General features: G+C 36.4%; 1 protein-coding gene across 1 annotated transcript in view; it reads left to right on the top strand.

Moving 5' to 3' along the window:
• LOC124613955 (ATP-dependent RNA helicase WM6) overlaps window positions 1-13,569 on the top strand; it is a 33,822-nt gene extending 20,253 nt beyond the window's left edge. Inside the window, exons 4-11 of the mRNA XM_047142733.1 lie at window positions 283-466; window positions 556-674; window positions 6,925-7,056; window positions 7,163-7,309; window positions 7,701-7,838; window positions 7,921-8,038; window positions 8,250-8,297; window positions 13,305-13,569. Of these exons, the coding sequence (XP_046998689.1) occupies window positions 283-466; window positions 556-674; window positions 6,925-7,056; window positions 7,163-7,309; window positions 7,701-7,838; window positions 7,921-8,038; window positions 8,250-8,263 (852 nt within the window). The 3' untranslated portion in view covers window positions 8,264-8,297; window positions 13,305-13,569. The remainder of the gene's footprint in view (window positions 1-282; window positions 467-555; window positions 675-6,924; window positions 7,057-7,162; window positions 7,310-7,700; window positions 7,839-7,920; window positions 8,039-8,249; window positions 8,298-13,304) is intronic.
• Window positions 13,570-13,794: the final 225 nt, after the last annotated feature.

Consider the following 13,794-nt stretch of genomic DNA (forward strand, 5'->3'; position numbering starts at 1 on the left):
GAGGTGAATCCTAGAGTTGCTTTGACAGTGCCCAAATGCTTTATGTACTTCTGTCCTCCGCAAAAAATAATAAAAAATAAAAATAAATATATGGTTTCTTTCAACATATTCAGTTTGTGTACTTGTACTGCCACTTTTAAAATCAACATAATTACTGTTAAAGTTTCAAAATTAGTTTGTTACTATGAAAATTATTATTGAAATACCTGTTCCATAGCCCATCAGATTCTTGTAGCAGTGCTTATGTATGATAAATCAAGCTAATCTATGTTCTCATTTCAGGTTGGTGTGTTTTTCGGTGGCCTTCCTATTCAAAAGGATGAGGCAGAATTGAAGAACAATGTTCCACACATAGTTGTAGGAACTCCTGGACGTATTTTGGCATTAGTTCGTTCAAAGAAGCTAAACTTGAAACATCTGAAGCACTTCATTCTTGATGAATGTGATAAAATGCTTGAATTACTTGGTATGAAGTTATTATTGGATCCTTTTAAATTGAATATCATTAATTCTGTGTATTACCATATTTTGATTTATTTATTTATTTATTTTCAGATATGAGGAGAGATGTCCAAGAGATCTTTCGCAACACTCCTCATGGGAAACAAGTTATGATGTTCAGCGCAACGTTAAGCAAGGAGATACGGCCAGTGTGCAAGAAATTTATGCAAGATGTAATTTACAATCAATTTATAACTTAGGAATAGAATTCTTATATCACGGGTGGCACTTAGATACAAGAGGTGTTTACTTGTTTAGGGAACACAGTTAAGTCTAGTAGGTGCTCTCACTCTCAGGAGTGCTGCAGTTCTTCCGTGGTTGCCTCATCCTATGTATACCCACTGTTTATGACAGCAGTAGTGGTTGTGATTCGAAAGTTCAAATAATTAGCACATCAACGATAAATTCTTCGGTGTTATCACTTATTTTAGTTATGGGCAGCTGATTCATATTGGGGGTGTAGGCCTCAAGAACAGAAGAGACCAAGTTGAGAAGAAAGAAGATTGCAAGAAAGAAGTTTCAAGAAAAGAAGATCTTGGGTTTAAGGGAAGAGTTGGGGAAATTTTTATTATTATTGGTAATGCTGCACTCTTTTTTGGGCTACTACAGCATGATACAGGGTTGGGCTGTCACATTACAGAAGATGTAATGACATCAGTGGGAAGATGATGTACATCCAATACTGTGGAGCCCACATGTGGCAACATTTCTTCGGCACGAGAGGACCTGTTGTCCACCTGCCACTTGTTCATCTAACCGTATGTAAAATTTCCTGATTGATTGCTCTGAAAACATCTGAATTCAGGTTTTGTGATAGTTCTTTTAAGATACCTTGCTTTGGGCTCAGCAAAATCATTGTGTTCATTACAAACCTAATTTGGTATTACAGATTTCATCATTTGTTGTATTAAATTAATGTATGCAAATTAAAGAAGAAAATTATCTCCTGGTGGGAGAAATTTGAGGATAAATCACCTCTGCTTGAAGACAGTAATCATACAAAATACAATGATTTTTTGTCATTGTATTGTGTTGATAGACATGTTCGTTTGTGTCAGTGGTTTCTTACAAATTCACATTGAGTCAGCATAACGTTTATTAATTGGGATAATAATGGTTGAAGTTTTGTTGAATTTGATCTTAACATCTTCATTATTTACACCAAGTTGTCCTTTGCCGATTTATGATATATTTTGGGGTTTGAAATGTAAAGGCAAAATGAAATGTGTGTGTCGTGGCTATGGTGCTTTCAAATGGGTATGCTTCTCTCTTAGTTGTACTTACTCAATAGGTAAGACTGTGGTAGCTGTCTAAATGTTTTGCTTCACACTAATAGTTCTTCATTGTTCGTTGAGAGGGTTGTATAATCAGATGCATTAAACCATCTTGTGCAACAATCTAGTTATAAAAGAAAAAATAAAGGTACTGGTGGTTATAATTAAATTGAAAGTTTTCCAACAGCTGCAGCACAGGTTGTGGGCAACAGATGACACTGAAACATCATAGGTATGTTCAGTAATTGGTGTGTTCGCTGAAAAATAGTAGTTTCACTTTCTGCTGCCAATGGAAGTATGACACTGTAAGCAGTCAGTGTGTGGTGTGTATGCAGGAATATGGGGGAAAGATCAAACCCTCAAACCCATGATAGCTCTGGTTGTTATGGGGTTATTAGGGTATGGCCATGAATTGCAACAGGTGTTCTGTATGGTCTCCCACCTCAGCAATGTGCTGCTTCCATAACACGGCATGGTCGACAGTTGCTCGCAGTATACCTGGTGTTATGATCGATAAGTTGTCATATGCTACTGTTCTTACCAGGAAGAGCCTGAATTCATCTCTGATAGGTGTGGTCTTTCACATATCGCCACAAACTGTAACATGGATTTAGGTCGGGGGATTCGTAGGGCCACACATTTTGAAATTGGCTAGATCTATACATTTGTTACCAAAGGTAGTGTTGTGGAAACGTGTTCTTGCAAAGCTAGAATTCTGTATTGCAGGAGGAGGTTCGTATAACGTGCAGATGCCACTGTACGCCTAATACCACTGCGAGATGGAAGTAGCTTTTGAAACCATGTCACAGAGTCACGCAAGCAGTGTGTGTGGATCCTCCTGCACAACATATGGTGGAATAGAATCCCATATATGACAGTTCTCTGGGTTCATGGCACTATGAAGAGTAAAAAGTGAATTGTTCGCCCAAAGAATATTTTCAAACTGCATGTCATCAATTTCTGTATGCCAAAACACAAAGGCCAAGTCACTGTGTTGTAGCCTATCTTGGGGCTTTGTCTGATGCGCATCCTGAATCCTGTAGGGGTACCAGTGTAAAATGTGTTGCAAAATCTTTTGAACTCTTAATGAGGGGAGAAAGAATTCTGATGACACGGGTCAAGCACTAGGTGCAGAATGAGGCATGTGCTGCACGGTCGCTCTTAGTTACAGCAACTTCAACAACTGTCATTTGAGTGGGCCACCGCTCTCTTCCTACTTCAGTCTGATGAAACAGCTTTACCAGCAGTGCATTGAGTTTCTTGTCAATAAGCATTATGTTTCGTATAGAAAACTTCTTAAACTTTTACACCAACACTCAATCTGCAAAACAAATCAACACGTAACCAACTGACAAACAGCATACTGACATCAAAATAGGAAACATCTCAGATTATTTTTATTTCTTCTTCTTTTTTTCCAGAATACCCTGGGAGAGAAGTGCTTAATGAACATACTTAAGGTGCTTCAGGGCTCTGTGTATGTGTAGAGCCTGCATTGCAGCGTTCGGAATGGCATCAGCTTAATTTTAGTTCACTCGGTATCATAGAGCGGTTAGGTTAAATGAGGATTGTTGGCCTAGTTATTAATTTACAGCTGTGTCCCACTGTTCATGACCCATCTCAAATATAGCCCTCCTTTATTTTGTCCTTGAACTTCATCCAGAAGTGTCTCATATAGTGTGGTGGTTTTTTTTTGTCAATATTTAAATTTGTCATAATCAATGATATCCTAAAATTTCTGCACAATCCACAGTATTCTCTCTTTTTATGTTCTTAATAGTGTTCACCTTGTAGTTATATGTACTTTTGTTTTCATAGCACAGAATGCAAATAATTTAAAAATAAGTCACATTCCATACGATTGAAGAAGAGAATGAGTATCTACAAGATGAGTATGGATTTCTAAAAATGTAAATATTGGGATTATGAGGAATAATTTTATACTGCTGCAGTCAGTTTTTACTAATATTTTATTAGCACAATGCATTTCGGCAGCATGCTGCCATCATCAGGTACATTATACAGTTTTTTTTTATGCATTAGCTGATAGATTATGTACATCAGCTGTGTGTGCCAGTGGGGTTAAGAATCGAAATATAAACCTGCGTATAAGGGTAAATCTGTTACAGTGTGTGCATTATGTGAGTAGCATGATTAGGAACTATATATATTAATACGTTTACTTACATTTTTGTTTGCGATTTAATTTTCTGGCACACAGAAATCACCAACAAAAATGTAAATAAATTTATTAATATATATTACATAATCATGCTATTCACATAATTCACACACTGTAACAGATTTATCCTTTCCCACAGGTTTATTTTTCAATTCTTAACCCCACTGGCACACACGGCTAATGTACATAACCTGTCAGCTGATGTATAAGTAACTGTATCTGATGATGGCAGCATGCTGCCGAAATGCATTGTGCTAATAAAATATTAGCAAAAAGTGACTGCAGCAGTATAAAATTATTCCACATAATCTTATTATACGGTCGCAGACCTCAAACAACATCCATATAACATGGATAAATTTAAATTTAAAAGTAAATATTGAGGCTGGTACATTGCGGTGTGTTAAAATTGGATGCGTTTCTGTGGATTGAACAACATGTGGAAATAAGGAAAGAGCGAAACATACACAGTCCAAGTAGAACATTATTCAGTCTCAAAAGACAGAATAATTCCTTTGTTACTTATTAAACACTTCTTTCACAAGGGTTGATTAAATAAATGTTTAGTAATGTAGAAGTGAGGTGAATTTTCATAAAAGTACTGATTTTGACAAAATTCTTTTACATTGAAAATTATGCTTACCAATATGTGAGGAGATAATGCAATGCATATATATTTTAGGTCGTCCTGAAAATTGCTAGTGTCATTCATGCACAAAATTTTTGTGTGTGCTGACCACACACATGTTCAATTGGTGTTGTGAAACAATAGATAGTTACGTGACAACGTTGGTTAGGTGTGTGTCTTGGGGGGGGGGGGGGGTTGTCAGGGGTGCATGCGTGTGGGCACGCGCTCTATTTAATAAGTGGGATTTTTTGGGGGGGGGGGAGGATCGCAGGTGTAATAAATGTGAAGTGTTTTGATGTAGACTTCATTTTGTGTATTTTCATTGATAAAGTACAAGGTGGTTGTGTTTTTGGAAGAGAGAGTGATGAAATTATCAGTTTTAGGGGAACAAAGATGCTCTAGTTTCACAGTTAAGTATTATAGGGAATGTTTTCCAGATGGATTTTAAGGGGATGACACTTTGTGGTGCCAGAAGGATTGAGTGTCACCAAAATTATTCTAGGTAAGATTAGAGTGTCAAATTTTGTATCAAAAAGGCCATATAATGTTGTGTTAAAAATGAATCGTATACAGTACTGACATTTTTTCGTTAGAGCCATTACAAGACAAATTGAGACTCAATTGTTAAATCTTGTCGGTCTGTGTCTTTTCTAGTCAACAGGTAAATGTGTTTTCTTCTTGAATCTATTTAAAGTTTAATTTTGCAGAAAATTTTCTCTTAAATATACTTAACAGAAAATGCAAATATTCAATTACCCAAATCATGGGTGGCGTATAGGTATCTAAAATGATCAAATACTAAAGTGGTAGTGGTTACAGTCTCCCTGTCTATCTCTATTTACCTCTGCCTCTTGGAACTCTTGGTTTCTGTAAGATCCCTCAGAACTGTGGGTTTTTCATGTCATCAGTTATTCAAGAGGTGAGGCACAGCTGGACAATTATTATTTATATGTATTTGTTTCCATTCAACATAGATTTTAAGATTTGGGAACTGGCGAACTTTATTTCCTCGTAAATATATTCAGTATGCTTGTAATGATGATTGCAGAAATAGTTGGAGGGAGGCTCTGTCGATTTATTTAAAATGACAGTTATTTGTTTTATTGAAATTTTGAGTCAGTAATTGCTGTGATTCAGTATGTACATATTACTGGACATCATTTTTGTCACTATCTTTTAGTTCTAATTTGGTAGAGGTGGTTGTGAAATGAATTGAGTGATTAAATTTTCACATTAATGAAGGAGACTATGCTCTTTTAGTTGAGGTGTGGTTCGCATCTAATAATTATTCATTAAAATTCCCATAAAATAGTGCTTTGTAAAAACCTGATTCATTGCAGAGGTGGGAGAATCTTCCTCTAATCACAGCTAGATTTTGCTGAGTCCATTTTTGTTTAGTATGTATTTGAGTGCTACCACATATAAATGTTCTGATTTTTGATTTATTTGCAGCTCATGTCTGGTAATGCCATGAAAAAAATTGTATACTGAACAATATATTTTCATCTCTTGTGCAGTTACTTGGATGGATTAATATTTCTGAAAGAAAAGTTTCTTTGCATTCAGATGTCTGATGAAACTGGTTGCTGAGTGACTATTGCTTTCACCATGTCACATATTGCCACAAGTGGTACATATCCAGAATATTTGAGATGTTGAGCATATTTTTGATAATATGTGCTGATGGAATAATGTAAGTTACATTAGCTTACTGGTCTTCTGTTGTAGAAGTATCAGATTGTAAGTTTAATATTCTGTGTGATATATTTTCTAGTGTGTCTGTCTGTTTGCGCATATAAGATTCTTGCCAAATACCACCAATCTTCTGGAAAGCAATTCCAGTGCAACACAATATTTAATATTCGAGACGAGCTGTATGAATCAACTCTTACTGCAGCTGTGGGTCTTATATTTCTGCAACAACACATTTTGAAGCAAATAATTTTGTGCAAGGAAATAACATAATTACTACATTTGAGAAAAAAAGAACATGCTTCGTGAATTTTAAGTCTCATGTCACGTAAAGGTGTACAAGAATATAAGTATAAATTAGTAACTGATTGTCAGTTATTTTAACAGTCTTCCACCTTGGTCATTATTAATCGAGTTAATGTTTAAGAATCCATCGGTCAATAAAATAAAAATAAAAATGTAGAAGTCTATAACAAGCAGACTTACAAATATTAATTTATTGGGAAAATCACCAATTGGGGCAATAAAAGGCATTTAATGTCTGCTGATAGTGGGTGCGAGCCTTTCAGAATATTCATCTATCCAAGTGAAAGTATTGGGGGGAGGGGACATTATCTTAATGTGTGTACTACTCTTTCAATCCTCAGCCGATGGAGGTATACGTGGATGATGAAGCCAAGTTAACCCTACATGGTTTGCAACAGCATTATGTGAAGCTCAAAGAAAATGAAAAAAATAAGAAGCTCTTTGAACTGCTTGACATATTAGAATTTAATCAGGTAATGTACAATGTAGCTGTTTTGCATTGTTCTTTTTAATTTTAAGTTGGCCATAAAATTGTGCTTCCTGATTGGTTGTGTTAATGTGAAAAGAATTTGTGTTCAGGTTGTGATATTTGTGAAATCAGTACAGCGGTGTATGGCCCTTGCACAACTGTTGATAGAGCAGAATTTTCCAGCCATAGCCATTCATAGAGGAATGCTGCAGGAAGAGCGACTCTCGAGGTATCAGCAGTTCAAGGATTTTCAAAAGGTATGTTCTATGTTAGGCACTTTGAAACACAAAACCAGTGTGATTTATCATTAATATTCAATAAAATTGAAAACTTTATATCAGATTTACTAAATAGTTTAAAGGTTCATTTACATTTTCTTTCCAAAATGTCAAACAAGACTACAGTTTAATTTGATGACAATAGACTTCCGCTTTTAGAGGGAAGATGATGTCCAGTAGTATGTGTTGGTGCAAACATTTATTATTTTTATTCATCTTAAATTCCACTCAATATTTATTAAATAACATTTCCAAATGCTAGCTATCAGTACAGGTGTAATAAATGATGTTTTAAATATAAATTTTGAATTTGTGCTTTGTTTACCAATATTGTGCTTGATTGTACAATGCTCCTGTTTTTCTTCTCCAGAGAATTTTGGTGGCAACAAACCTTTTTGGTCGGGGTATGGATATTGAAAGAGTGAACATTGTTTTCAATTATGACATGCCAGAGAATTCGGACACTTACTTGCACAGAGTTGCTCGTGCTGGACGATTTGGTACCAAAGTGCGTATCTTCTTTCTGTACTTCAAAATTTATCTTGTGTAATTGTTAGTACCAACATATAAATTTAATTCTTATGTTTCAGGGTTTGGCAATTACATTTGTAAGTGATGAATCTGATGCCAAGATACTAAATGATGTTCAAGATCGTTTTGATGTGAACATTACAGAATTACCTGATGAAATTGACCTTTCATCATACAGTATGTACCTCATTACATTATAGTCCTGTTTGTTGACAAGATTGACATTTATTCCAAGATATAATTTGATGTGAATCATTCTTCTAACTTTTACAAAAATTAAGTGTGTTTGTCCGTTCTTATGTTATAAAACGCTAGTATTTGCAGTTAGTCTAAGAGTTTTACTAGAAAAAGGAAAACTTTGGCTAACATAATTTTTTTTTTATTGCAGTTGAAGGTCGATGAAAGTGTGGTTTTTTATACCTGGCAAATTCTTACGGTGAGTACAATTTTTGTGTTAGTGCATCAGCTGTAACGTAAAAAGCCAAAAATAATAAGGTTGGAGTGTAGGTAACATTTCAGTACATGCCAGTAATTAACACTGAAGTGAGAAAAAAGATGATGGCAGAGAATAGTTGTCACAATATGTGATTTGCATTCATGTCACACCCCTAAACCTGCTCTGATGAAAATTTTGGTAACTTTTCTATTTGACATTGTTTTGTATATTACATATATTTGAACTGATGAATTTCATGAACACTAAAGATATATTTCAACGGTGTAGGAAAAGACAGATTGCTACTTGCTGTGACTGTGCAGTCTGCACTTGTCTTCTTTATGGTGAGTAGCAAGCTGCCTTTTCCTAAATTGTTGATATTCCTATCTGGATTTCCACTGTTTGAAAGATATATTTCAACAATTTGTGTCCTGTATGATTTTTTTTAGTATTTTACTCCCCTTGTGGCTTTACACTCGTGCATCTAGATGTACTTTTGCACTGTGCTAATGATGTTGCATAGTAGTCAGCTGTTGTCAAAGTGCAGAAAACTTTGCCGTTGAAATTTGGGGACATCTACATCTGTACACTGCAAACCACTGTGAAGTGCATGGCAGAGGGCGCATCCTATTGTACCAGTTATTAGGGTTTCTTCCTGTTCCGCTGCGTGGGATTAGCCGAGCGGTCTAAGGCGCTGCAGTCATGGACTGTGCGTCTGGTCCCAGCGGAGGTTCGAGTCCTTCCTCGGGCATGGGTGTGTGTGTTTGTCCTTAGGATAATTTAGGTTAAGTAGTGTGTAAGCTTAGGGACTGATGACCTTAGCAGTTAAGTCCCATAAGATTTCACACACATTTGAACATCTTCCTGTTCCATTCATGTGTGGAGTGCAGGAAGAATAATTATTTGAATGCCTCTGTGCTTGCTGTAATTATTCTAATCTTGGTCCTCACAATCCCTGTGTGAGTGATACGTAGAGGGTTGTAGTATATTTCTAGAGTCATTCATTTAAAGCTCGTACTTGAAACCTGGTTGGTAGACTTTCTTGGGATAGTTTATGTTTTCAAGTCTGCCAGTTCAGTTTCTTCAACATCTTAGTAACTGTCTCCTGCAGGTCAAACAAACCTGTGAAAATTCACACTGTCCTTATTTGTATATGTTCAATATCCCCTGTTAATCCAATTTGGTATGGGTCCCAAACACTTTACACATTATTCTAGAATGTGTCGCGGGAGTGATTTGTAAGCAGTTTCCTCTGTAGACCGATCGGCACACCCGAAGTTACTGCTGTCTTGACTCACCAACCAATATGACGCTGCATCTTCCCTACCGAAAACTTCTGTCACAGATATCACATGATACCCCATACAATCTAACTTTTGACAGTAAGTGTAGGTGCGGTACTGAGTCACCAACTTTTACCTGACTGCATTGATTGAAAGCCTTCAGTATATCGTGTTGGGTTGCACATGATCAAGGGTTTCAAAATCCATGTTGGTTGGCATTGAGGAGATCATTTTGTTCAAGATACCTCATTACATTTACACTCAGAATATGTTGTAAGATTCTACAACAAATAAATGTCAGTGATATTGGACGGTAGTTTTGTGTATCATTTCTACTACCCTTTTTATAGACGGGTATGACCTTGTCTTTTTCCAAGAACTGGGTGCGGTTTTTTGTTTGAGGAATTTACAATGGATTATAAATTGAAGAAGGGCTAACTCGGCCACAAATTCAGTATAGAATTTGGTAGGGAGTCATTTGGGCTCTGGAGTTTTATTCAGTTTTAACAATTTCAGCTGTTTCTCAACATAAATGACACAAATACTGATGTCGCTCATGTTCTCCTGGGTTTTCCTTTGTAAACGAACATTTGAAAATGGGAGTTTTCTTTGACTTTGCTACCTTCAATTTCAGTTCCTCTTACTTGTTAGGGACTAAGTACTAACTTTGGTACCACTAACAGCCTCTATGTATGATCAGAATTTCTTTGGGTTTTGTGAAAGGTCCCTGGACAATATTCTGCTATGGTATTCATTGAAGGCGTGCTCTCTTGACTGCCACAGGCATTTCATTCATTATCCCTCTATCTGTAGTCCTATGCCTTGTTTTACACCTATTGTGCAGTAGTCTCTGTCTCTTTAGAGGTTTCTCTGTAGTGATCGTACATCCTGGAGAATCTCTACTATTATGAACAGTCCTATTGGGTTCATATCTGACCAGTGAATGGTCAGCTGTTGTTTTAAACTTAAGCTGTAGTTCCTCTACTTTGTTTCATCCTGTGCTGAAACTTTAAAGTTCTCATTGAGATACAGCCCTGCTGATTTATTAAGTAGTTGACTGAACAACCACGTCATTTTTATCGATACCAGTTTCGATGTGGACATCTGCTAAGAGCTTGTGTCTGTTACCATTTGATCCAATGTAATTCCATCTTGATTGGGGGCTCTGAACTATCTGTTCCAGGAAGTTTTCAGAGAAGGTGTTTTCACAGGGTATCTTATCAAGACCACCACCACCAACAAAACTGTTACTTCAGGATTGATTGATGGATGATTAAAGTCTCGTTTGATGATTACAATATAATTGGGGAACTTAATTCAAGAAAAGTGAGGTTTTCTCTAAAGTTTTTGGTTATATTGGGAGAGGGGTCTGCTGGGTTATAGGATTATCCAATTACCATTTTATGCCCACCCCAGATACAATGAGAAATCCACAGTGGTGGGATCAACTTGTTGAAACCATCTATGCAGTGGTGTAGGTTAATATCCCAGTTATCACACCCTGTGCAGCTGTTCACCGTGGTGAGCCCTTGTTTGTGAGTAATCAAAGAAAATAAAAATTTGGAATTCAAAGTAATATAGATTGGTTGTGTGGTGTAATGGATAGAAGGTAAGGCCTTCACACCCTAAACATTATGGGTTTGAAGCACAAATTTGGGTGCTTCAATTCTTTTTTAATTTTTAAATGGTTATTGGTCTTACTTTATTTCTACTTTTATTCAGTTAATTGGTTTAAATGTGACGTTTTATTTCTATTTTTTATCACATCATTTTAATCATCATATGAATCTTTGTTATTTGTTCTCATTTTTCCTTTATACCATTCTTATCCTACTTGGAATTTTTGTGAATGTGATTGTAATTATATTTATCTATCATAATATTTAAATATTTCAAAATGCCGATCTAGCGGTTAAAAAACAAACACAAAATATATAAAAGGAATAGAAATAATGAATGCAATAACATGGATAGAAAAATATGATTAAAAAATGAAAGAAATTAAATTAATACATAAAATTAAGATTTATTAAGAAAGGTTTCAAGTGGGGAAATAGTGCTGGGAAAAAAAACAAAGCAAATGAAGAAGTTATGATGATTAAAATGATGCAGGCAAAGGAATAGAAATAAAAAAATTACACATAAACCAGTTTATTGATAAAGACAATTATCAAACTCATTTCAATAAAAATTTTAAAAGCTTTAAAGTGCCCGACAAGATTTGAACCCCCAACTATTTTTTAATGATATTGGGCATGTCACAAAATTCCAAATAAATAAATAAATAGTTACTTGCAATTGGGGGCCCACAAGGGTGAATGGCTGTAGAGTATAATACTGGTGATCTTATCCTACATCACTTATAGATGGTTTAAAAAAGTCAGTTCCACTGCTGGGATCTCTCCTTGTGAGTCTTGCCCAAACAATTTCACATGGAGCTTCAGTTTCTATCTTGCATTTGAGTTTCTTGTCTATTGCAACAAAATACACCACCCTCATTTACCAATAGCCTCTCCTTTTGATATACACTTAAAATTTCCCCCAAAAGGCCCACTGCTATCAATTCCAATATTATGTGAACTTCACTGCTTTTGGAGCTCTTCGAACTGTGGCACAGTGTTGTGAATGCTTTGGTAGTTAACCAAGGTTTTTAATACTTTCACCTGTGGGAGGCATTTCTTTCAGTCTTACATCGCTACTTCTCGGTTTCCTACGGCTATCATCTGGATTCAATGGAGAGTCACCCACTCAAAAAAATCCTTGTGTGTGCTCTACAGTCGGCTACTTTGTAGCAGCCTTGGATGTGTGACCCATTTAGTTCTCAAACATATAACACAAGTCCAGGAAGTGGCAGCCTAGCTTGTCACAGAACCTTCGAAGTGTCTGTTTCAATCCTTCCACTCGACTCAGTACCAAGGGCACCATGATTAGTTCTGGGGACAGTGATGCAAATTGTGAGCTTTGTTGAAACTCCGTGCGCAAGGCTGGTCTTCTCAGCCTTCTGTGCCAGTCACTGGACTGATTAAAGTATGACCGGACCCCACATGACAGCCGCAGTTTATTCCAACGTATGCCACCATCTGCATTTGGTTGCACCCTTTTCCCTCAATAGCTGTCAGAATAGCCCCTAGGCATACACACTGACTGCACATAGTGGCCTTTTCCATCCTCTACTGCCATTCCCCTAAAGCATAGCACCATTCGCCATACGTTTCAATTGCCAATGATTAATAGATGCCTACCTCCTTGTGTTTCCCTCCCCTTGACACTGGACAAAACAGGTTAAGTAAATTCCACTGGCTCAGTTTCAGTGAAAGACACCACCTTGAACTTCTTGGTAGGTGGATTGGTGTAATATCCTGAAGTCTCCCTTGTACCCATTCACCCTGTATAGGACACTTAGATCTACCTTTGAAACGCCACTCAGTCAAGTGGATGAGTAATGACAGATTCTCGCATACTTTCTGCAGAGGAGACAGGATCCACAGAAAAGGATGATACTCAAGTATTGGTACCAATGCCAGAGGTGTGTGACTCGGGAACTTTTCCAACCCACCATTTTGCAGCAGCTGCCAATTGTTTGACACTCGTGTTCTTAAAGTATGTGCAGTACTTGTAATATGTGAAATATTTATAGAACATTCATCTCAAAATGTCTCCCATATTATTGGTTTTGAATGCTCTTGGTCCTAAGTTGATGGAATAATTGTATTTTCTGTTACAGATAGTACAACGCAGTATTCTGCAGACTCACAAAGTTCTGTTCCACTAATGTCATACACTGACATCATTATGCAACGGGACATCATGTACACGACTGAATACCGTATCTAAGTGTTTGTGTGGGATTGCTTGAAAGTTGTGAAAGTGAAATATAGTATTTGTCCATTTTTCATGTGATATTCTGTGCATATCTGTAATAATAGTCTCTCTAAAATAAGTTTCTACTGTCAATAAAGTCAATCTTTTAAACTATGTTACTTACATAACCTTTGTTTTTCAATAATTTTCTTGTGGACAGAGCTTACATTGCCTGTGACAGTTAGATTATGCACTTTCATAATCGGTATTGCTGAATTTTGTATCTTTATTCTGCACAAATTTGTATGTGAATGTCCTATTTGTGAGCTTAATTTTGTATGTTTGTGCCTCAGGTTGGTATTAGTACAATCTGAGTTTGAAATAATTTGCTGTGGCAACTTTGAAATGGCATA

Source organism: Schistocerca americana, chromosome 4, assembly GCF_021461395.2.
Source record: "Schistocerca americana isolate TAMUIC-IGC-003095 chromosome 4, iqSchAmer2.1, whole genome shotgun sequence".
NCBI lineage: Eukaryota > Metazoa > Arthropoda > Insecta > Orthoptera > Acrididae > Schistocerca > Schistocerca americana.